The sequence below is a fragment of the Molothrus aeneus genome, chromosome 4 (genome assembly GCF_037042795.1).
Source record: "Molothrus aeneus isolate 106 chromosome 4, BPBGC_Maene_1.0, whole genome shotgun sequence".
Lineage (NCBI taxonomy): Eukaryota > Metazoa > Chordata > Aves > Passeriformes > Icteridae > Molothrus > Molothrus aeneus.
In genome coordinates this window covers 1,253,862-1,277,891 of record NC_089649.1, presented here as the reverse complement: position 1 = coordinate 1,277,891, position 24,030 = coordinate 1,253,862, and the positions used below count along the sequence as shown (strand labels likewise).

Here is a 24,030-nt window from a genome sequence, read left to right as displayed (position 1 = left end):
GCTGGCTGCAAGGTAGGCTACCTGCTTTGTTTCTCTGCTCAAGTGATTAAGATAATAGAGTTTGAGTCTAAAGAAAACGCCTCCAGCTACTTTGAAAGATTAAAAATATGTTAGGTCAAAAAAAACAGGAGAGCAGGAAAGGGAAAGTGACTGTGAGCTCTGTGTGCTGCACTGGCCTTGTCAGGCTCCAGTGTTCAAAGGAGCAAAAGGGTCCAGGTGGTGTCCAGTAGAAAAGACTGAATTAGCTGCTTTGCCTCACTGGTGGATGCCTTCTCTTCTGCAATAGTAGCAGAAAGGGCATAAATAAGTTTTATAGCTTGTTAGGGTAAAATCTGAACACCAGCTGAAGGGGAGCTCATGTTGGCCTGTTAGTGGTGGCATGGACTATAGAAAGCAGTGGTGGAGAAAACAAGTTCAGACAGTTAGCACAGAATTGTAGAGTCCCAAACTGGTTTGGCTTGGAAGGGACCTTAAACCCCATCCCATTCATCCCATTCCACCCCCTGCCACCTTCCACTGGACCAGGTTGCTCCAAACCCACTCCAAGCCAGCCTTAGACACTTCCAGGGGTGGGGCAACCACAGGTCTGGGTAATCTGTGCCAGGGCCACAGCACCCTGACAGGGAAGTCTTTCTTCCATATATCTAAGCTAAATTTCCCCTCTTTCAGTTTGTACCCATTCTCCCTTGTCCTGTCACTACAGTCCCTGATAAAGGGTCCCTCTCTGGCTTCCTTCCCTCTGTGGCCCTCCAGATGCTGGAAGGGGCTGTGGAGTCTCCATCCAACCTCCTCTTCTCCAGGGTGACTAGACCAAATTTTCTAAGCCTGTCAAAAAGAAGAGAAACATGAGCTCTCTCTTTTCTGTAGACTTCAGGAGCTGGATTTTGTTTCCCAAAGATGCTCCCGGTGTTCCTTTTTTTTCCCAAGACCTCTTAAAAATCAGATGGTGGAACTAGAAAACATCTCAGACTATATGAGCATGAGTCTGTTTGCTGAAACCATTTTAGTACCATTGCAGTCCACTTCAGTCACTTCACAGCATTATATCCTGATCAGGCTTTTTGCTGAAGTTGAGCTGTTAAAAACTTAAACCTCCTTCATATTCCTCCAGCATGTTCTCTTGTGTTCTGTGTGTGGCAGAATGACTCTCCCAGTGGCCAAAACCACCATGCCCTCAGCTTGCTTACTTTGACAAAACCCTTCTTCCCTCAGGCTGGCATTGCAGAGGGCTGCTGAGAGGCATCATGTGCTGTCCTGTCCTGGCAGCCCTGGGCCATTATCCTGCTTTTCTCCTCCTTCCCTGGAAGCATCTGCTGCAAACCAGGAGGATGAGGGCACTTGGGCTGAGAACATGGAACAGAGTATTTCAGATGGAAGTGGGTTGTGGGAGGCACCTTGGTCTCGTGCATTTCAGGAAGGTTCTTTGGCAAACCCATCTCAATGCTGTCTATACCTGTCTCTGCCTCTTCCACTCTCCTGAGGCTCCTGTCCAGCAAGGACATTGTGTTCCCTCAGCTCCAGGATTTGGTGGGTTGATACCAACAGAGTTTTCCTTTTTTAAGAGACAAATTGAGTAGCCCAGGTGTGTCACATAGATCTCTTCTGACTAACTTCTCTCCTAAAAGTTGCTCTGACTGCAGAGTTATTCCACCTCCTCCTCCTCCCTTATGAAGATCATTCTGGAAGGGGATGGAAAGCAGCAGGGTGGTGTATGGTTGAATGAGAAAACTGACATGAGGCGATGTGTACGAGAGCTCATCTATAATTCATCATGATCACTCCAGGCTTTTAGGGAGCGGAGGAGAGCGAGGCCAGGGAGCCCTGGGAAGGGTCGGGAGGCCCTGCACGTGGCTGCAGCCAGCCAGGGCTGTCACTTCCGATGAGCACGGGCGGGCGGTGCCGGGCCACCAGGGAGAGCTGCGCTCCCGATACCTGCTGATGGGGAGGGGCTGCCTTTGCAGATTACCAGAAGCAGCCGTGGTGCTGACATCTCATTATTTCCAGCTTTGTTGCTCACTTTCAGGTCGTTGCTAATGTACCGGGCCGAAATTCCTTTGTGTGTTACTGCCTCGGGGGCCTCTGGCAGCTCCTGCTTCTGGGGGAAGGATGGCCAGGAGAGCCAGTGCTCGGTGCTGGCTGGTTTAAAATGGCAAGGCTAACCACTGGCAGCCATCAGGGAGAGGAGAGCTTGGGTCTCAGCCTGCTGGTGCTGGCTTCCTTCTGCTGGCAAGGTCAGGGACATGGCAAAGGAGGTGCTCTGGGATTTTATCTCTTCCCAGGGGAGGGAGGGTCTGCGCTGGCACTGTTCCTCAGGTCTGTCCTTTGGCTCTGTGGGTGTGTTCTGACCATGTCAGTGTTGTCAGCTCTGCTCAGGCTCTCTGGACACATCCCTGCCATGCAGATCAGGAAGATTGGCATGTCCCCAGAAGAGAGGGCTTGCCTGGATACAGCAGGGCTCCCTGGCATTGCACAGCTGTAGCTGTTCCCTTCCCAAATGAGGTGACTGCAGCCTTCGCTGCTCCAGCAAGGGCCAGTAGAGCAAGGGAAGCAGTTGGCTCTCTGCTCAGCACCAGGGAGCTCCCATCTGGGCACTGTGTCCAGTTTAGGCCTCCCCCTCTATTCAGTCACCCCTCCATCCCCAGAGATGCTGGTTGGAGCTCCCAGGCTGGTCAGGGCTGGGGGCAGAGGGCCTGGGAGGAGTTATGGGGAGCTGGGACTGCTGAATGTGTTGAGCAGGTGGCTGAGGGTGTATCTAATCACAAGGTACAGCAATGTGAAGGGCAGTAAGAAGGATGATGTGGTCAAATGCTTTTGGCAGCTATGGCAGATGACATAATAGGGGAATGTGGGAAGTTTTTCTTGGATATTAGGAGGAAAACATCTGGTGGGGAGATGTCTCCATCTGTGGAGGGTTCAAGCATTGCCCAGACAAGACCAGGCTGCCCAGGTCTCTTGGTGGCAACAGTCCTGTTGTGAGAGGGAGGTTGGATCAGAGACCTTCTGCAGCCGCTTGTACCCACCTGTGGCTCTGAGCCCTGGTTCCTTTGGTGCCTCCTGGCATGCTGTAAGAGCAGGTTTTGTTTCCCCCAGCTTGCTTTCTGCTGCTTTGGCTTGCAGTGGCCTCTATGTTACTCAACAGTCCAGGAAAAACAGCCATGACTCTGAAAACCCATCAGTGCTTCTGTGGCTGGGAGCCACAGTGTCGAACAGCTCCAGCCTCGTGGGTTGGACATTGTGCAGAGTACAAGCACAGCAGGGGAAAAGGATGGTTAAGGCAGGAGCTTGTCCTGCCATTAGGTTAATTTTTTGACTATATACCTGCACTTCTGGGCTTGCATCCAAGGCCTGAAGTACTTGTGCGATTTCTTCCTGCCTCCATCAGTTTGGTTGTGTTCTCTATTCCCTCCTGAGCTGGTTATTAATTATGGAGACTGCAGAGATGGAGTCCAGACTCTGCTAATGGTTGACTTCCCAGTATTTTAGAGACAGCATTTCAGGGACCTGCTAATGGTATTTCTCAGCTTTGCTTTTTTAAGCCCCCCTGTCATCTTGGTTTGTACCCTGAGTGAGGCAGGTAGTGGTGTTCAGGTGTAGGCTGGAACCTGGCTCTCGGGGCAGATCACATCTGCAGCACCCAGCTCATGCCCCTGGGTTGGAATGTCCTCCTTTTTGTGCTGGCAGGGAGAACAGAGCCTTGCCTGGCAGCTCTCAGGCAGTGCAGTGGCCTTTGCAGGGTGACACCTCTCAGTTTCCCCTTCAGGAATCGGGGAACAAATCCATGCTGAGTGCTGCGCCAGGCTCCGGCTATCCTCACAAAGCCACCCATCTCATTGCTCTCAGCCAGTGACTTCCCTCACAGCCTGTGTCTCAGCCTTTAAAGCTGCCTGGCCAAGCCCTGATGCTCTCACATCTCTCCTCTCCCAGCCTTGTTATTCCTTCTCCCCCTCTCCCAGGAGCGGCGCTGGGCTTGCTCCTCCTCCCTGCCTCATCCGAGCTGCGGGTGCTGCTGGCCTCGGCGCCAGCTCTGTCTGCCCTTTGCTCTCCCTGGCCTGGCTAGTGCATCTCCATTCCTGTGGCAGGACCCCTGTCCCTTCTGCTGCTGCCTGACCATCCACCCAAATCCTCTGAGATGTGGCTCTCCCTCTCCCACCTTGTTCCCATTTCTCTGCTCTTCACTTGTGTCCATCTGACGTGAGGAATCAGCACTGTGTTTTCTCTCTAGGCCCTGCCAAGCTGTTCCCTGCCTTTGCAGCTGCTTCCAGCCAGCTACTGGTCAGCCAGCCCCTGTGCAGGGATGCACAGGAAGGAGCTGCCTGCATCCCCCCTCCCTGAGCTTAGCCTTATGCTAGGGGGATGGGAACAAAAAGACTTGGGAAAACGGAAACAATGAGAGTGCAAAATCTCGCTTTGGTTTTTCCAGCTCTGCCTGTTCATATCCCCCAGGACTTTTCCCTGGTATCGGATGGCAGCTCTGGCATGGGAGTCCCTGATCCCGTTTTGCAATTCTCCAGCGTCAGCCAGCAGCTTGGGCCTTCCTGTAAGTGCCCCAGTGGTCACAGGGAAGGAATGTTCCCCCGGCCGGCCGCAGGGGGAAAGGTCACCGCGGGCAAAGGGGACGCCAGGCGAGCAGCAGCCTGCTCCCGCCCCTTGCTGATGAGGGCAATGCTCATCAGCACAGAGACAAAAACAGGCTGGCTTTTGGGGGAAATTAGAAAAATAAAAATGGTTCAAGAGGTTAAATATTTTGGGCAAGGCCCCACTTCCTTTTGCAGGGCAGATCTGGGAGCAGATGCAATGCCCAGGCAAAGTCCAGGATGTGTGAATGTTTCATGGCTCTCTTAGCTGCAGGATGTTTGCTGCTGAATCCGCTCCCAAAAACATCTGTGTGTCTCTCAAAGTGGTGCCTGGGACAGAGGTTTTGGCCAGTTGCTGCTGCTCAGAGCAGCTCTTGGGCTGAGCAGCAGTGTTGTGGCTCCCTTCCCTTCCTCCCCCGTGCCTGCCAACAGACCTCTCCGCTGGATGCAGCTCGGAAGGAAAGCTGTGAAAGCTGTGACTCTCGGTGGCCACAGCGGGATTAACATCCAACATTAAGGGTTTAACTCATCCCTGCCAGCCAGGGGTTTCAAATAACTGCCATGCCTCTTCCTTCCACCCTGGAGCTTGTAGCTTTTTTAATCCTGTCCTTTACACCCTGTTTGCCAGGCTGCTTTTGCTAAGCTGGAGCTTGCTCCTGGCACTTTGTTTTTGAAGCCTGGTGTGTTGGCTGAAGCTCCTGGGGATGCTGGTCACATTTGTCAGGGTGGGAGCAGAGCAAAGAAAGGAGGAGGAATTTCTAGGTTGGGCTTACAAACTGGAGTTTTTCAAAATTCCCAGCGTGTTAAAAAAAATACACAGCTAATCTGGCCCTTGGTCTCTAGGTTACGTTTGCCTCAGCCGAGGCTGAGCTCATGGAAAATTGCATCCCAGCTCCTGTGCTCCGTGCCAAGATTAGTAGGTTTAAAACTAACCGATAACATCTTTGTAAACTTGGAGTCATTTCTTTAAAGCCTGCTGATCCTTCCAGCCTGGATTATGGAGCTTTCCTAGAGATCCAAGAGAGCCAAACAGGACAATGGCATCTACCCTGAAAAATCACCCAGGAGCCTTACAGTGCTTTCAGCTGCTCCCGAGGGAGGAAAGAGGCTGATGTTTGCCAAGGCCCTGAGGGGTGTGCTGGGATCCTTCTCCCTGTTCCCAGCCGGATACACAACACACAGCGACGCTCTGCGCGTAACTTATAATAATCACCGGTTTTATTTTTAAAAAATTACAATAGAAAAGTACCTTTAAACATATTTCCAAAAGCAGAGTAGACAATATGGAAGCTTCTCTCCTCTCCGCGAGACAAAGTACAGGAAATAGTTTGCTAAAAGAGTTAATCCGTCGCTTGGGAACGCTGGTATCGTTCCTTTTGGAGCCGTTCTGAGGTTTGTCTTGGATTTGATTTCTTCTCACATCACTTTTATCAGGCCCATTTTTTACAGAAGACCCCAATGGGACAGTTTCTGATGGTGAAAACCCCCATTTTTTCCTCCCCCTGTCCCACCCCGACGGCCAGAATCTCAGCCATCTTATTGTAGCCCACCCACAGGACAAAAGGAAGGAGAAAGGAAAAGGTGATGATGTTTAACGAGGCCACGAACAGCTGGGAAAAACTGGCTACAGTGAGGCCTGGGCAGCAGCTGAGCTCAGTGTTCCCTGCAGCTGGAATGGAGATGGGGGAAACGCAATGGAAGGAGAAGTTCTGCACCTCCCTTCGCAAGAAACGGAAACTGATAGAGCTTTTGGGTCAGTTTGCTCTCTTCTTTTTCCAAATTCCTCTTAGAGCAAGGAGAAGGAGAACTAGTATGTCAAGCAGTCTCTCTGCTGGTACTCTATCTCTGTAAAGGATGTTGGCAGCCTCCCTTCTCATCTTTGCACATGGAAACATGGGAATGCCACGCAGGGAGCAGCTGGACCAGCGTAACATTGGCACTCAAACCACAGGCCAGGCCAGGCCAGTGCTTCCAGATAACGGGAGCCCCTCAGGACTCATGTCCAACCTGGAGGGAGCTGGCAAACCAAAGATTTGTTGGTATGTTTTTTCATACAGCAGATTATGTTGCCTGTAACAGCTTGGAGCAGTCATGGTAGCAGGAGGAGGAGGAGGAGGAGGCAAATTGTCACCTTGCTACATGTGTGGGCTGCCTGCCCATCCCTGATCCGAGTTGTTGTACCCCACGGAAGCTTTGCACAGCAGCTATGAACACAGCCCCAAGGTAAAAAAAACACGGGAAGGAAGTTCCTGGTTGTCCTGCCTGCTGGTCATTTGGTGCAACTGGGAAGAGAACAGTAATACTTTAGTGTCTGCAGTCGCCTTGCCAACACAGCCAGAGCACAGTTCCTGTGCCAGGGGAGCACAGTTCCTGCAAACCCGCATTGTGTGTGTCAACATCCTCACGCTTTTGAACATCGTGCCTTCCACATGCAGCTGCCAGGGCCAGGGGATAATAAGACTCTGCTTTACACACCTCAAAAGTCAAGCGCAAAGCCTGTGGTCCGACCTGGTATAAGATTGTCCTCTTGAGGAGCTTTGGTACAAAAATATTTGTTCTTGTTTTGCTTTTTTTCCTTTTACTTTCTTTTTTCTTTTTTTTTTTCTTTTTTTGTAGTCTGCTTTCCTATGGTTCCATTTGAAAAGGCTTTTCAAACACTACAACAATGCCTGTCAAACCATGCTTTCGGGAGTAACACACTCTTCCTTACAAATATACAGTGTAAAAGAGGAAAATATTATTACTAGGTATGTTTTTCTTTTTTCTTCTAGGAGAGCAGATGTGTGATAGAGGCTGTGGGAAAGTCTTGGAGGAATCCAAACTTGTGTGTGAGGTTTTTTTCAAGCCTGAAACAACAAAGAGAGGTGTTAAAAAAAAAGAGCAGCTGTGATGGAGGAAAAAGGGCTGTGGTTAATCTCTCTTCCTTCGTGGAAGGAAGGAAGCAAGGTAGGGGGGAGAGGGAGGCTTGTTTTGGAAATTTTGTGTCAGGACCCTGCTCTAAAGACAGTTGTTTAGCAGGGAAAGGGCAAGGTGGGACCTGCCTGCAGGGAGAGACCATAGCATCCCTGGCACAAAGAACCCCACTGATCCCACTTTGTTCCTCCTGCTGGCTGCAGTCCCTGGGGCTGGAAGTGGGAAGCCGGGAGTTAAGTGTGAGTTCTGCAGTTAAGAGGAATTCAGGTCTCTGTTGATCCAAGGCAGGAAGCAAGGAGGGAGATGAGATTAGCAGGGTAATGAGAGGCATTCCTTGGCTGTAGAAACTCTCACCCCAGATAACAGCCATGCAGGGGAATGGCAGAGCCATGACTCTGCAGGGCAGTAGCTGGAGCAGCCCCAGGGCCCTGCCAACCTCAGGGCCTGTTCCTCAGGGACATTGTGTTGACTTCCTCACTCCTCTGCCCCCTTCCCGAAGCAGCCTAGCCCGCAGGGTGGCATCCTTACCAGCACACTGAGGTCCTGTGGAGAGCACACCAACCCAGTAGCCACCTTGGAAGACTCCATTAATACCCACAAGACTGACTGTAGGCCACCATCACACACCTGAGACCTGTGGGAGGACACGGCAGAGAGTGAGGGATGCTGGAACTGGGGACTGAGGGTCAGTGTGCTGTGGGCAGGGGTGATTTCACAGGGACCACAGCTGGCACTTCCCAAGGGGATAGCTTGCAGTTTATTGGGGCAAAGGTAGCACTTGGTGGTCTCAGGTGTCTTTTCCAACCTAACTTGGAATTAGCGTGGGATTAGCCCTGCCATGATGGGCTCCAGGCAGCAAATCCAGACAGATGCAGGCAGGAGAGCCAGGCCCTCAGCCAAACCTTCTGTGCCCTTCCCAGCTGGAGCAGCCTGGAAGGGAAACAGGAGGTCCCTGACCCTCCATCACCACCCACTGTGGCTCTTGGGCTGGTGGACCTGTTTCAAGGGATTTGCTCATCTCCCCTTCCCAAAAGTGTCTCTGCTCACATTTTATCTGGAAACATTGGCATGTTGCATATTTTGGAAGAACCATTGGTTCCCAAAGCCTCGCTACTCCCTATTTTTATCTGCTGGGCCTAAAATAGCCAGTGAATTCTTTATGGATCCAAGTCTGAGGCCGGCTGCAGCCAGGGCTGGGCCTTGTGGGCCTTGTGCCCTCCCAGCTGAGTGACCTCCAGGGCTGCAGATGCCAGGCAGATGGGCAGAGCAGTCACATGTGAGCATGGGCAGCTGATGCCAGAGCTTTGGATCCACTGGCATTTCTCCACAGGCGGGTGTGGAAGCTGGAGGCTTCCCAGCAGGGATTGTTCCTGGCTAGGGTGGTCCAGGCAGGCTGGGATTGCAGGGCAAGCAGTGCTCAGTGTCCACCAAGGCTCTTTTCCCTCTTCTATGTGAGTCCCCTTTGTTTATTTATCCACAAAGGCCGAAGTTATTTGCAGAGCGTATCTTGCAAGGCTTTTTCCATCCGAAGAGGTCCCAGATGGAATGGGATCATCCCTCCCTCCTGCCGGGCAGCTGGGTGCTTGGTAAGGCTGTGCTTCTTGTTTTGGCACCCCCACCACCCCGGGCTACCTGGATAGCTTTCCTTAAGGTTTAATGAGGTGATGGTGTCAGGGCTGCCTTTTCCATCACAACACCCGCCTCTGGCATGGTGCCTTTCCCTCCTGCCCCAGGACATGTGGGAAAATGAATGGTGGCACAGACATCCCTTTCTGGGGACAAGGAGGGCAACTGGACTTGGGGTGTCTGCTGAAAAGTGGCCACCCACCCTGAGCTGCTGGAGAGCCTGGGAGTCACATTGGGAAGCTCAGGGCAGAGGTGGTCCCCAGGTGGCCCAGGAGGATGGGACAGCGGCACTCACCCGGCATTCAGCAGAACTGACGGGACTTCCAGCCCTGAGAACCAGCCTCGGAGGGAGGGAGCCAGCGCATCTGCCAAGGCAAGGGGGACACAAGGTGAGAGGGAGGGGCTGGCTGCCCACCCTGGCAACATCAGGCTGTGGCTGGGCTCCCTTTTCCTGGCTTTTCCCGGCTTTTCCCAGCTTTTCCCAGGCACAGGGCAGAGGGAGGTTGGAACAGCAGTACAGCCATCCCAGCTCCAATTCCAACAGTAACACTGAGCTGAGCACAGCCCCTGGCATGGCTGCTTCCAGCAGGATGGAGCTGGGACAGCAGCACCATGGTCCTACTGAGCAGGAGTGAGCTCATTCTTCTCAGCTCCTGCAAAGCCCACTTGAAACAGGGTGGAAAACATCAGATGCCAAAATTTGGTATGCAGGCACTCAGTACTCTGCCAGAAAACTCCAAGCCAGCTCCACCGTCCATCCTACAGTTCCCGGTCCCGCTGCTGTCTGCAGGATCCAGCGAGGCAGCTCCAGTTTGGATGGTGGCACCAGTCTCCAGCCCCCATGCAGTAGAGCCACAACCCCAGCATCTGCACGGGAGGATGGGAAGGTGCCACCAGCACCCTCCCCAGCAGGCTGATATTTCACATCAGGTAATATTGCTTCTGTCAAACATCAGGTCTCAGCCTGGGTTTTCCCAAGGGACCCTCAGAGCTTCTGTATGCCTGTTCCCTTGGCTGTGTGCTTCCCTGAGCAGGGCAGGTGCTGCCTGTTAGCAGTTATTTGACAAGGCAAGTACGTAGCTGCAATAATATTTACCAACGCTCTTCCTATGAACAGCAGGGCCCAGAAAGCTGGAGTTTCATCCAAAGGCTGCACATGGTTTGCACACTGAGCAATTTTCCTCACCCTTCTGCTCAAACAAGCCCCTGGCTGCTCCAGCTCTCAGTGATGGTGGCTCTGGATAACCTGGCTCAATCCTGGTGGGCCAAGGCCAAAAGCCTTTTGGATGCAGTTTATCTGGCAAGTCTATTTCCATGTGCTTGTTACCTCCTGTTCATCACTGAGCTGGAGCTGGCAGCAAGGAGCAAAAGCCAGGGTGCTGCCCAGCATGGATGCTGAGGAGGTAGCTGCCCTTTCCCCCTTGTGGCAGGGGTCCTTTGCCAGTATCCCCATGATGATGCAAGGCTGGCAGTGCAAAGAAATCCTCTTCCTCCGCCATTTCCACCTCTCCTCTTTCCCTCGCTCCTCTCCCAGGCGGATGGTTAATTTTTAACAGCCCATGCTGCCATCGGGGGCCAGCAGCAGCCGGCAGAAAGCACTTGTGACGAGGCAGCTCCTCGTCAATAAAAGATAGACCCTCCATTTGTGCTTCACTTCCTTCTCCTCCCCGTGAGAGCTGCTTGCCTTCACACCCCATGAGCAGCACATCCATGAAGAGCATCCCAGCCATGCTGCAGGGGCAGCCAGGGGTTCTGGAGCCCCCCTCACACTGGCAGCCGGATGGTTCAGTGCCAGGAGTGATGGGCATGGTCCAGACCCTGGGCATCCCCAGCCCTCCCTCCTCCCTCACCACCTGCCCCACCATAGGTACCAGCGAAAGTAGGAAGGCAGAGAGAGGAGTCTGGGGAAAGACAGGACCCCTGCCAGCGTTCTGCTCCATTTGGGAGCCTTCCCTAACTCTCGGGGAGCGAGGAGTGAGTGCCTGTGAGCCGGGCAGAGTTAGTGGTGCAGTGTGCACCGAGGGGAAGGGGGGCCAGGGCAGGAGAGAGGGTGAGCAGTGGAGGTGGATGGTTGGAATTACCTGGGCGTGCAGCGAAGCGGGGTAGGTGAAAGCAGGAGGAGGTAGAGCAGGTGCTAATTCCGCTGGGTACAGAGGGTACGGCCCCCACACTTCAGGGCTACTGGGGTAAAGTGCAGGCACTGTGAGCTCATCTGCAAGAGAAGAAGAGGGAGAGTTAATGGTGACCAGAGGGCTGTGACCCTCGCTGCATCCTTCCTTCTCCCCTTGATGCAGGAGCAGAGCTGCCCCTGGAAAACTGTGAGATGCTACCAATGAGAGCTGGCTCACAAAGCTAACACAGCATTCTACCGCTGGGATAACACGAGGTGAGCAATGCTATGGGGCTGGGGGTGTCACTCAGGGAGCTGGGGCTGGGCTCCTTGTCTCCAAGAGGTTTAGTAAAACCAGGGATTCAGCAGAGGAGAGTGTGCAGCTCATGCCTGTGTACAACAGCAGAGTGAGGAGCTGGAGTCTGCATGAGAGAAGCTCTTCCAGAAGTGGCAACAGGCATGGAGTGCTCACAGCAGGGCATTGCCAAGGCCTCTCCTGAGACCTCACCCTGCTGGCTCTCACCTGTGCCAGGTCCTCTCCTTTGGGAAACCCCAGCACGTGCCACTGCGCAGCAAGCAGGCACCAACTCTCCCAGTGGGACCTGGTATTCCCCTTGGCCACCCCCTCACGGTGTCCCCCCTCCTTCCAGTTCCAATATCCCTGGTGCCTGCCAGCCCAAGCCCTGCTGGCAGTGCAGGGGGTACTCACAGGGCTCCCGGGTGATGAACTGAGGTACAGCAGTGGGGAGAGGGGTGCTGGGATTTGGGGTGCCCACCAGCTTGTTCTTCGCCATCTTGGTGTTGGCCTTGGCAAACTCCAACCGCAGCGTCTGGGGAATCTCGGGGTCGAAGCGGATGCCCTGCGGAAGGAAGGGAGGGAAGGAGGGAAGGAGGCGCAGTGGGTGGGTGAGCACCGCCGCGTGCTGGCCCCGCAGCAAAAATAACTCCCCATTATTTATGGGTTTTTTTCAACTTGCAGCCCTGAAATGAGCTAATTTGCTGGGCCCCGAGGCGGCTCACATTCCTCCGGCATCTTTAGCATCGGTACCATATTTGGCAGTCAGCACCCCGCAAGGCCGAGCTCTTATCCAGAGGGATTAGTGGAGCCAAAAAAAAAAAGTTTTACATTGAAAATGAAGAGAAGGAAAAAAACAACCCTGAACCGAAGCACAGGGAGAGCTGGGGAGGAATTGGAGAACCAGCTCCACACAGTTCTGCCTGTGATTATTTTCAGGTAACTTCACAAGTTGCTAAAAGAAAGTGAAATTTGTTTTTTTCTTTTGCAGGCTTAGCTGGGATTTTTCCTGCTGAATAAACAGGGAATACTCTTACTCACTTGCATCTAAGGCTCAAGTCCTGAGTGTTTAAGCCCTCCTGGATGGCCCTGAGAAAGGTGAGAGTGACGCAGCCCCCCAGGAGGGAGGATGCAGCTGAGAAACAAGATTGTCTGGAGGGATTGGGATGCCATGGGGCTGGCTGGCATGGGAGGTGCACATCCTAGGGATGGAGGAATTCAGAGAGTCTCTGGGGACAGGGAAACAAGGGGAAAATGGAGCAATGGTGGAGTGGCTGAGCCAGGCACACTCACGTTCAGCGCGTTCTTGGCTGCCTCCGCCTCAGAGCGGCTGTCGAAGCTGACGAAGCCCACAGGCTGTGGAGGAAGGACAGGAGCCATCAATCAGGTTCCTGGGGAGCACAGAGGAGAGCCCCTAACCCCAGGGAATGGTGGGATGGTTACACCATGTGGAGCAGCTCCTACCTGCTTGGAGGTGAGTTTGATGAGTGACCCTTCGTACCCCTGCAAGGAAAGGATTAAAAAGGGTTTTTGGTAGAGATCCCCGCAATTAAATATTAATAACTGAATAAACTGACTGAATTAGACTTCAGTGGGTTCCCAGATGGTGGGATGATGGGTTCCCAAGTGGTTTGGGGCCATGGGGCTGGGGCAGAGGCCAACCCCATGCTTTCAGCCCCCCCTTTCCCTCCCCAGTGTGATACCTTAAAGGGTCTGAAGAGCAGGTAAAGTTCCCGGGGCTTGATGTCCAGAGGCAACCCACTGACAAAGAGTGTCCTCACCTGGAAAAGAAGAAAGGAGGTTCCTGGGGACCCTCTCTTGTCCCTAACTTGGGGATACACCATGCTCCCTGTAGCCAGAGGGACAGGGGAGCAGACAAAAGCCTTAAGCCAATGTGCTGGTTTTGCATCACGCTTGAGTGATGCTGAATTTTTGGGAGGGGTGGCCTCATCCTTCATGTGGCCATGGAGGAAGCTGCTAAGGCACCATGGAAAGGTAGCAGGGACCTGTCCTCACCCCAGCAGTCCTCTCCAGGTTAAAAAGCTCACAGAATCCCAGCACCTTCCTACCCCGGTCTGGCAAACAGGATTTCTCCCATCATCCCCAGCAGATCCTGGACAATGCCTATTGTCTCAGTTTATTGCAGCAGCTCATTAAGGACTGGGAGAAGCAAACACCAGCTCTTCCTCCTGGAGGAAAAGCCCTGGTTTAGAGGGGGCTGGATTTAAACAGCTTGTGCCTCGTTTGTAAAAGTCACCTTTTAAGGGATTTTAACCCTTTTTGGGTGGATCTAATGTTTATCGTGGTGCAGCATCCTCAAAGCTGGGATGTTTGGCAGAAATTCTGCTCCCACCACCCTGACGGGGGATGTGGGGCTCCTCCAGGATGGGCAAACCCCGTGCTGGGATGGTTTTGCTTTACAACCAGCTTGTAACCAGGAGAGCAGTGTGGGGAACTGAACCTGCTGTTCCTCTCCTCATCCCCAAAATCTCATCCTAACACTTTGGGCTGTAGAAGGGGAAAACCTCCATGTATTTTATTTTATTTTTTTGGCCAGGCACTCTGCCTGTCCCATTCCCTGGGAAAGAGACATGGGAAACAGCCAGAAACAGCCAGGCCAGGCCTATTCTTTTGCTGACATTACTTCTTTCTCTTGCAGATAAGCTATCTCCCCCATCTCCCAGCCTGGGAGCAGCAAACATTCCTGCTTTGGGGAACAAAACCTCTGGCTGACCTATATCTATTAAATAACAAAAGGTACTCAGCTGTTTGCACACAGCTCTTGTGTCAACAGCCCCGGTGATACCCACCCTGGGTTGCCAGCATTATCATCACCATCACCATCATCATCATCATCCCTGCGGGTACCAGCATCCAGGCTGGATGAGATCAGCAGAGAATGGGTGTCCCCACCCCTTCCTGAGCCAGGGCTACTAGCCTGTCCCCTCTATTGGCACCATCCCCCAGAGTTCCTCAGGGGACCCCTGCCAGCTTTCTGCTTGTCTGCTGGGACCACGGAGTGATGGAGCATCCCACAGTGTTCAGTGCTGCCCCATCCCCCAGTGGAGACATTGCCCCAGTTTCTCCTGGCAGGGGCTAGGGAGGGATTCACCTGGAGAATCTCCCCTTATGTCCATGAAATTCAACCTAAAGAAAACAACCTTTTCCTTTCCTAGGGTGAAAAATACTGGCTTTCACACAGGTCCTCCTGAACACAGCTGCTGTTCAGGGAATCCCAGGGAATTGGCTCTCCAGACACATGCACCCTCCCAGGTGGGTTTACATCCTGAGCATCCCTGCAGGGTGTCCCCTGTCTCCCCCATCCCTGGAGCCATCCCTGGCTTCCTGCCTCTCCTCTCCCTGGGGAGCTTCAGGAAACACCAGGAACCAGTGGGAGGGAGAGGGGAACCCGCTGCCAGTTTGCATCCCTGATATCCAAACCGTGCATGCCCAAGCCTGCCAGACCATTTGTCCCCAAAGCCACATGGGAGAGAGACAGAGATGAAAGATCCCAAGGAGCCCTCCGAAATTCAGCCCCACAGAGGAAGGGCTTCTCTTCTCTAATGACTTTGTTTTCTTTGCAAGTTCAAATGCGGGTCGGCCAAGTTTGAATCCGTAAAATTACACACTGGCGAGAGGGAGGAGGGCTCTAAAGGATCCCCCAGCTGGATTCCAGCCCCAAAAGGGTTTTTGGGGCCCAGGGCAGGGGACAGGCATGAGCTCCTGGGTGCTCCCCATCTGCGCCCCACAAATGCACCCAGTCCCAGGAATGTTGGAGTAGGTCCTATATGAACAGCATCTTTTGCTGGGTAACGAGCAGGTGGGATGGCAGAGCAAGGGAGCATCCTTGGGGACAATCCCAGCAGGCTGCACAGATACCCTTTTGCCAAGGGAAAGATTCTAGACAGAAATATTACTCCTGCCCTTAAATGGAAGGGGAGCTTTGGCCCACAGGGACGTAGTCCAGGTTTTTTTGTGCTGAAATCCCAGGGATTCAGTCCCCATCCTCTAACAGAAACACTCCTAGGGCAAAATCCTTCCCTGAAAAAAAAAAAAAAGCCTTATCAGAGAAATGGCCAGGCAGCAGGCACATATCTGTTCTTCCACAGGGAAGAACTTCAGAGAGGTGGATCAGGCACGGCATCTGCTCCCAAGGATGTCATGGGACAGGGCCAGACTGACAGCTCTCCAGCAAGGATTAAAGGGCACTGGAGCATGGGATTCCCCCAGCTTAAACCCCACCATATTTTTGGACAGCCTGAGCTGTTTCAGTTCTGCTGTATGAACATCTTTCAGTTTCTGTTTGGTGGAGCATTTCTCCATCTCTCCTTTTTCCTGAAATTTGGGGTGAAACCAAAGATTTTTGAAAAGTCAGCAGTGCCAATGTTTGCTCCAGGAGAAGCTCAAAGGTGACCACCTTGACTTCCTTCCATGGGGATGGCAGCTATGGGACTGCTCCAAGTCCCTTTCCACAGTACTCCTCTGCTCCTGCCGCTGCACCCCACAGCTCCCAAATTTCCCAGGGCTGCTGGATCCTACCTATGTTGCCTCACTCCTGATGTCCCCTCCTGCCTTTTTGTTTTTCCTGCAGGAAGTCTGCTCTTCATCTGTGCTACTCTCCTCTTCCTTGGAAATCATCTCCATCCCATGTCTGGCCTGTCCCCTTTCACTTTTGCATCCCACATCCCAGTCTGTTGTCCCTGAAATCCTGCATCTCATCTTGGGTGAGTTTAAGGGATGCTGGAAAGGATCTGTGGAGGTTAGGGCTGAGGACATGCAAGGAGAGGCAAAGATCTGGGCCAGGAGGTGACTGGGGTCTCCAGAACGTGGATCAAGGATGACCCCAGCATGGAGAGGTCCGTGATGGAGCACCAGCAGCCCTCCTCCTCCTCTTCCTCACATGAAGCCACAAGCCAGGTTTGTCTCCTGCAGGTAAGGAGGCACCAGGGGGGCATTTGCTTGGCTTGGATGCCCATCACAAAGCAGTGCCCAGAGGGGTCCCAGAGGGATCCCAGCACTGTCCTGGTCCCCTGTCCTGCCCTGCCCTGTCCAAACCAGCCCCGGTAAACGTTAACAGGCCGTGGGGAGGCGGGAGGCGTCCGGGTGATTCATCCACGAGGCATTTAATCGCCTCCTTCAGCCCAGCTCCCATCCCTCGTCCTTCCGTCCGTGCGTGCGCCCCTTGCAGCGGGGCTCGCTTTAATGCTCCACCAGCCGATGATCCGCCTGACTGCCCGCCGCCGGGGAGGCACCGGATCCGGCGGCAGCGGGAGGGCGATGCCACGGGGCTGCCATCGAGCCGTGCAGCCGGGCCGGCAGGGCTTCCCCTCCCATTCCCGGCAAAGCGGGGTGCCGCCTCCCCCGCGGCTGCGGGGTGCACTCCCGCCCCGCCGGGATTAGTCCTGGCATAAATAGTCTCTTGGCTAATGGAGCGTCTTCCTCGGCTGGGTTTAGATTGCCGGGCTGTGTGTACTCATGCCTTGAGCCCGCAAAACTCCCCGACATAAACAAGGCTGAGGCCGAGGGATGCCGGCTCCTCCGCCCGGGGGATGCGGGAGGAGCGGCACACATCTCCGGCCTCGCCACCCGGAGCCACTTTGCTGGAAAATCGCAGTTCTCTTACGTCCGGTGAAGGACGGGAGCAGAGGAGCAGCCCTTGGGGAAAAGCGAGTCCAGAGCTGCCGGGGCTGGAACGAGGAAGCGGCAGAGGAAAAGGCAGTGAGCAGCCAAGGGAGCAGATGGGGGATTGCAACAGAGCGGAGGAGCGGCGGGATCAGGCGCGGGTCACACTCGTCCCTGTCCCGCCTGGAGCTTGCTCCCAAACCCTCCTTAAAGCGGACCCCGCGCTTAAGGAGGAAAGGAAGCAGGAGAGCACGGGGGGATGCAACACAGGGGCCACGGGGGCAGATTTTGTCCACTCGCTGGGCACATTCCCCCTGGGAAGCATCCCTGGGGTCCTCTCCCCATGGCACGGCTCTCCCGGGATGAGGGATCTGGCATGGGATGGGGACGAGGGCCACGAGCCGGGCTCTCCACAGCCACTCTGCTACCAAATAAGGCCTCCGCCGAGCCTTTCACATGCCGTTCTCGCCCGGCCAAAGTGACGTGACCGCCTTCCCAAATTGTTCCGGCTCCTCCGTGGGGAAGCCCCTGGCCCACAGCTCCCCTGCACGGGGGGGTGGGGGGGCACGAGAGTGACGGGGAAACCATCCGGGGTGCCAGGGAGGAGCGGGCATGAAGTGGAGGCTTTTCCCACCAGGCAGCACCCTGAGTGACCTCTCCCTCTCATCTTCTGAGGGAACAGGAGGCTGGAAGGCAAGCGCTGGGAGGGGGGAGGTGAGGCACAGTAGCTGGACAACCCTTTCCCTGCGCTTGAGCAAATAAGATAGTACCGGCTCCTCCAGCCTGGGCTGGAACAAGTCCTGCAGGGAAAATACCTGCTTGGCACCGGAGCAGCGCGGCTGGCAGGCAGGAGCGGGCATCGCCCACCTCGTGTGTCCCCAGCACCTCCCAGCCGTCCCCTCCGGGTGCTCCCCATGTCCGGCATCACCGGGTCAGGGGGTCCCAAGGATCAGCAGTGCACCAGCCAGCCCCGGGCCCTCCGGATCCGGCGGGAGCGGAGTGAGGGCTGCCCTGGTTTTGCCCGGTGCACGGTTCCATGCTTTTGGAAAAGGCAACAGGCCTCCATAGGTGTCACCCTCTGCCATGCCCAACAGAGCCACAGCATCATCTCCCACACACCCCGCAAGGCCCCCAGGGGAAAGAACTCCCCGTTTTTTAGGAAACTTTGGGAAGTTTGAAGCCAGAGCCACCTCCGGAATTAAGCAAATGAAGGCAGGCGGCAGCGGGCAGTGGAGCTGAGGTGATTGATCCCAGCGTTGGCCACCAAGCAGGGAGCTCAGCAGGGAGCTGCTGGAGCAGCCCAGCCGGGTGGAGGCTAAGGAGGAGGAGAAGGCGATCTCAGATCGGAATCTTCCCGCTCTCACCCTCACAAAGTCCAAATTCCCATCTCAAGGTCACGGGCAAAACCAGGAACTTTGCGGCTGGAATGAAGAAAACCAGCTCTCACCGTGGCGGGGTGTGGGGTTGTTCTCCCGTGGGGATGGGAGCGTTTCGGACATTTTTGGGATGAGAACCGTGGGAAAGAGATGCGCGGCCGCTGGATGCACGGTACCCACGGGCACCGGCAGCACCAGGCACCGGCAGCGGGACCGGGGGGAGCCTGGTTGATTCCCCACGCCCCGCGGGGCGATCCGTGTCTCGCGTGGTTCCCTCCGGCGAGGCGGAGGGGCGCTTGCGGCGAGTCCCAGGGGGATGCGGGCGGAGAATAGAAGCGTCCCGGGGTGCGGGGATGCGTTCCCGCCCCTCGTCCCTGTCCCCCCCGCAGCAGCTCCGGGTACCGGGAGCCGGCGGGAGCCCCGCGCCGCGGATCCCCCATCCCGCGGGGGTGCGTGGGCACCCGCGGAGCGCAGCTCCCGGGAACCGCGGGTGGGGAGGGGGAAGCCGGACCCCCTCCGCCCCAAATCCCCGGTGTGTGTGTCCCCCCGGTACCTCCTCCTCGGGCAGGCTGGTGTCGGCGGGGCCGCCCTCCCTGTCGGCGGGGACGCTGCTCATGGTGCGACCGGCCAGGCTCCTCGTCCCGCCGGCGGCAGCCGCGTCCGGGCGGGCGGTGCTGGGGGCTGGTCCCTCCGGCGGCGGGGAGGCCGGGGCGGGGCGGCGCGGCCGGGGAGGGACGGGGCGGGGGCGCGGCGGAGCGGCGGGGACGGACCGGGCCGGGCCGCGGGGGGATGGAGGAGCGCAGGGATACGGGAGGAGGGCCATGGGAACGCGGGACGCAGGGCCGGGGACATGGGACACAGTGCCGGGAACACAAAGCTGGGGCCACAGGACACGGAGTTGGGAATACAGGACAATACTGGAGACACAGAAGGCAGTCTGGGACATGGGGATACAAAGTTGGGGACACGGGGAGCAAGAATGGGGAGAGGGACACAGTCTCAGGGACATGGGACACGGGCTGGGATATAGGACAGGGCTGGGCAGAGGGGACACAGTCCTGGGAACACTGAACACAAGGTTAAGGATACAGAAGTCCAGGCTGGGGATATGGGGCACAGTCCCAGGGACATGAATGCATCACGGCTGTGGGGCAGAGGAGGGGACAGTGCTGGGGACACCCAACGTAGGGCTGGTAGAAGGACTAGCAGGGGCTCATCACCCCAACCAGCCCCATCTGGGGGCTCAACCCCTCCCTGCCCAGCCCGGGGACTGCATTTAGGCTTCATGCCTAGGCTGGGCTTTTGCTGAGCCTGGCATTCGTTCTAGAGCTCGGTTTTGGGTCGTTCCAGCCCTGCTCAGCCCCAGGGCTCCTGCAGGGCTGCGCTTCCCCCGCAGCAGCGTGACGGAGACCCTGGGGTGGGGACCAGCAGCTGTGTCCAGCCCAGGTGCCGCCTGGTCACAGTGCCCGGGGCCGGAGATGACACCGAGGACATCCCGCCCGGGACACAGGGCTCCTTCTCAACGAGCACTTAAGGTCACTGCATGCCTTTCTGCGCCTCAGCAGCCGACACAGCTCTGGGGCACCTGCCCACCTGTCCTGCCGGCTGCCCAGGGGACATAGCCCGGCCACTCACAGGTTTGCAGCCTGCCCGCAGCAGCGATTCACAGGGCAGAAGCTCTAGAGCCGGGAGGGAGGTGGGAATGAGCTGCACCAGATGGATTTGGGGGAGTGGGAAGTGTCTGGCTACAAGGGCAGCTGACCCCAGAGGGAATCTAGAGCACAGGGATTGATGTAGTCACCCAAATCTGCTGGAGCCTCTGGCTTTTGGAGTAGGTTTTCAGCAAGGAGAGAAATAAAATAAGAATTTAGAGATGTGTTTAACTTCTTTTGTTTTCCCCCTCCATAGGCATCCGCACAAAAAGCTCTGGCTGGACAGCTGGTGGGACAATCCTCATAACCCTTATTTGGACTCAGCTTTGGGGAAGAGCTGCAGCTCCCCTGCAGCGCTGGAACCCAGGTTGGAATCACAAACTGGAAAAAAGGGGAGGTTTGGATTTTTTTGTACCCATGAAAGTGGAGAGATTGGGGAGAAAATCCAATTTGCTCCAGGAGATATTGCACTGCTTCCTTGCGATGAAACCCCCGATCCCAAAACCCCATATCCCACCAAAACTGGGGTTCCTCTGTGGTAGTTGCTCATCCTCTCCCCTCTTGCTCTCTTTCCTGCAGGAATTTCTGCTGCACCGATGTTCATCTGAGCTGGGACACAATGCTGGACTGTGTCACACAGGGATAGAAGGGGAAGTTGTGAACAGCTGGGGACTCTGGTGGGACAGCTGGCAATCACAGTGAGTCCCCAGGCTCCAGTGGAACGAGTGGACAAGGTTGAGCTCCGCCCTGGGTCCTCCGGGAGGGAACCCGAGCAGCAACAGCCTCCGGGGGAAGGGGTGGAGGGTGGCACCGGGTGCATGGAGCCTTTCCCACCCCGGGGCCCGCGTGGATCCGGGATGCGGGGCCGGGACCCTCGTGGAGCGCAGGGTCACACCGCCCTCTGCCGGCTCGACGGGACAGGTGGCACCGGGGCTGTCCCCGCCCCGACAGCGCCCGTGTGACCCAGGCACCGCACCCCGCACAGTCCAAGGGCTGCGGTTCCCTCGGACACAGGAACAGGAGGCATTTTATTCCCGAAACAGAGCACGAACAATAGAGTTAATGTGTGAGAGACAACAGACTCAATGCAGGTTTGAGATTCCCGGTGGAAGATAAATAAATGACACAAAGAAGGAAGAAATGGTTTGATGGAATGAGGGATGTAGAGACCGGACTCTTCCCGGAGTGTGTAGTGATTCCCAGGCACTGGAACGTGAGGTGGGTGCTCAGCTCTTCACAGGGGTGGATGCGGCCTTCATGGTCTTCTTCAGGTGGTGGTAGTTGGGCAGGATCTTCATCAGGAAATCCAGCTGCAGCGTCTGGGGCTGGAAAGGGAGGGCAGGGGAGGTGAGGGCACAGCCGAGGGGGACCGGAGGTGGCAGCCATGCCCCCCACACCCACACACACACCTGAGGCCGCTCAGTCTGCACACGGCGCAGGCAGTCGGCCCCGTAGATGACGGTGTTCTCCGGGATCACCTCATAGGTGTTCACGTTGCAGCAGGCCCCGATGATGCAGCCGCTCGTCAGGATCACGTTCCTGCCTACAAACGCTGCCAGGGAGAGCAGAGGGAGGAGTCCCTGTGAGAGCTGTCCCCACAGCATTTACAGCAGGGCCAAAGGAACTGAGCCCAGAGTTACCTTTGGATTCTATGACGTTGTTGTCTCCCACCTTCATCGCTTGGGAATCTACGGGTCTGTGTTAAGTAGAATTGTAAAAGGCTTTGCTTTTTTTCAACAAGTGAAAAACCCTGATGCCATTTTCAAAGCATCACCCAGCCCTGGGCTATCTGAACCCTGACAGAGCCCCAGAGATGTCTCCCCCCCGTGGAGAGATCCAGAAGCACAATGCGCCAGATGGTTTGTCACTGCACAGGCAGGATACAGCACCCAACCTCAAAAACATTGTTGGTGCCAATGACCATGGGCTTGGGCTCCACATCTTCGCACTCTGGGGTTATATTTTCTGGGTACCTGCGGGAAGGAAGAACAGATTTCCACGTCTGAGATAAACAATGATAGTGCTCTGTGTAGCAGGTCAACTTCAGGACAGACTGAAGCCACAGATACCACACCCAACTGAGCTGGACTATCAGAATTTTGAGACTGCTTTGGATTAGGATTCTTCTACTCTGTCGGCTTGAGAAGGATTCAGAAGGGGACTTAGAAACAATCCAGTATTTGAAGGGGGCCTTCAAGGAAGCTGGAGAGGGACTCTGTCAGGAACTGGAGTGACAGAACAAGGAGTAATGGGCACGGACTTAAAGAGGAGAAAACTAGGTTATGTAAAGGTAAGAAAATCTTTACTGTGATGGGAGTAAGACACTGGAATAGGCTCCCCAAGGCAATAGTGGCTGCCCCAGCCCTGGAAGTGTCCAAGGCCAGGCTGGACAGGCCTTGTGACTCTGTGGCTTCCCCCCAAGCCATAGTGCCACAGGTGTACACAAAAGCACGAAGTGATTTTTTTTTTAACAAACTCTACCTCCCCAGGTTTTTTAAGGCCCCCCAGGGTGTCGCACGGACCCGTTGATGATGAGTGCTTGCTCCTCGATCAGGTTCCCCTCTCCGATGACGATAGGCCCCGCCTCAGCGATGATGCGGGCCTTGGGGTGGATCACGGTCCGGGGACCTGCGGGGACAGCCCGGCGTCACCCCGCGCCCGCCCCGGCGGAACGGACGGGGCCGGGGCCGGGGCCGAGCCGGGGGACAGGGCCCTTACCGATGGTCACGTCCCCGCGGATCTCGCTCTCCACGCACACCACGGCGCCCGGCGCGATCTTCACGCTGCGGGGAGCAATGGGGCGGTCACCGGGGGGTCCGCCCACGAACCGGGAGGGGACGCTGCATCCCGGCGTGGCCGTGGCAGGGGGATCGGGGAGGAACCGGGAGGGATCGCGGCGGGAACAAGACTCACTCACCTCTTCTGCGCCTTCTCCGCCATGGCCGCGGCCAGCGGCGCCTGCGCGGGGCGGAGCTGCGCGGGCCGGCCCGGCCCCGACCGCTCCCCCGGTACCCCGGGAACGGCGGGATCCCCGGGACCGCCCCAGGTGAGGAAAGGGGCTCGGAAAGGGGCTCGGCTGAGGCGGACACCTGGACAGAGAGAGCGAGTCCCGTGTTTGGGGGCTCAGAGAGCGTCCTGCGTGTTCATGCTTGAGAAACAGACACCGAGTCCCCTGTTTGGGGGCACCACGCTCTTTTGGCCCGCTTTAGGATACTGAAATAAATAAATAAATGAGGCTTTTCTTTTTTTTTCGCCCCCTCAGAAGTGGAGACAAAGTTGTATATTTTTTGGGGGGTTCCAAGTCCCGCGTTGTTGGCACTTAAGTGGAGCCAGCCCCACGCGGGCAGTCTCAGGGCAGTGAAACAAATAAATCAGCAAACTGCAACCCCTGCAACCCCTATTCTTCATCGTATGCCTCTGCCTTGTTCCTTTCCTGCTCCACCGCCCCAAAAATAATAAATAGTAAGCAGTAAATGAAGCCCTTCACTGAGAGCCTCCCTCCTCTGGGGGTGCTGGCAGCTGCACAGGACGTGTGGTTCTCTTCTGTCCAGGTTATCCATGCTATGAAAGTCACACTCTCAGGTCCAGGAGGGAGCAGGAGCTCGACTGTGCCACCCACCCACGCAGCAGCAGCGATGGCGCGGCCGTGCGCAGGAGGACCAAGCTCCCCACCATCACCAGGACAGAAGTAGAAACTCACAGGTTCTCTATCAATGGCCACTTCTACAACCACGAGGTAGGAAATTTTAGGCTTGGCTTTATCACCTGAGGGGCAGGGAGCCCTGCCCAGTGAGGTGTGCCTCAGGTTCAGGCCGTGGTGTTGCTGTTCTTGTTCCCAGACATCAGTTTTCACTCTGGCTTT

The 24,030-nt window shown here is 55.8% G+C and overlaps 2 protein-coding genes across 2 annotated transcripts; both read right to left on the bottom strand.

Annotated features, from left to right (window-relative positions):
* Positions 1-5,770: 5,770 nt before the first annotated feature.
* Positions 5,771-19,173, bottom strand: RBPMS (RNA binding protein, mRNA processing factor). The gene is made up of 9 exons (XM_066548886.1): positions 19,070-19,173; positions 13,222-13,299; positions 12,983-13,021; positions 12,812-12,874; positions 11,933-12,083; positions 11,195-11,325; positions 9,409-9,478; positions 8,016-8,121; positions 5,771-7,420 (listed from the first exon to the last, which is right to left on the bottom strand). Exons 1-7 carry the CDS (start codon positions 19,130-19,132, stop codon positions 9,416-9,418), a joined length of 588 nt encoding a protein of 195 aa, XP_066404983.1. The 5' UTR covers positions 19,133-19,173; the 3' UTR covers positions 5,771-7,420; positions 8,016-8,121; positions 9,409-9,415.
* Positions 19,174-21,177: 2,004 nt separating this feature from the next.
* DCTN6 (dynactin subunit 6) lies at positions 21,178-23,150 on the bottom strand. Its single transcript, XM_066549348.1, has 7 exons — positions 23,086-23,150; positions 22,887-22,951; positions 22,691-22,796; positions 22,053-22,141; positions 21,809-21,856; positions 21,578-21,720; positions 21,178-21,493 (listed from the first exon to the last, which is right to left on the bottom strand). Exons 1-7 carry the CDS (start codon positions 23,106-23,108, stop codon positions 21,395-21,397), a joined length of 573 nt encoding a protein of 190 aa, XP_066405445.1. The 5' UTR covers positions 23,109-23,150; the 3' UTR covers positions 21,178-21,394.
* Positions 23,151-24,030: the final 880 nt, after the last annotated feature.

Bases quoted from the DNA above. Each gene is read 5' to 3' on its own strand.
- DCTN6 (XM_066549348.1), bottom strand. From the start codon at position 23,108: ATGGCGGAGAAGGCGCAGAAGAG. The intron at 22,142-22,690 runs GTCCGTGCGACA...TCCTTCCCGCAG, and splicing joins CAAGCACTCATCATCAACGG to GTACCCAGAAAATATAACCC. The intron at 21,857-22,052 runs GTATCCTGCCTG...ACAGACCCGTAG, and splicing joins TGTTTTTGAGGTTGGGTGCT to ATTCCCAAGCGATGAAGGTG.
- RBPMS (XM_066548886.1), bottom strand. From the start codon at position 19,132: ATGAGCAGCGTCCCCGCCGACAGGGAGGGCGGCCCCGCCGACACCAGC. The intron at 12,084-12,811 runs GTGAGTGTGCCT...TTCCTTCCGCAG, and splicing joins CAGCCAAGAACGCGCTGAAC to GGCATCCGCTTCGACCCCGA. The intron at 11,326-11,932 runs GTGAGTACCCCC...CTTCTCTTGCAG, and splicing joins GTTCATCACCCGGGAGCCCT to ATGAGCTCACAGTGCCTGCA.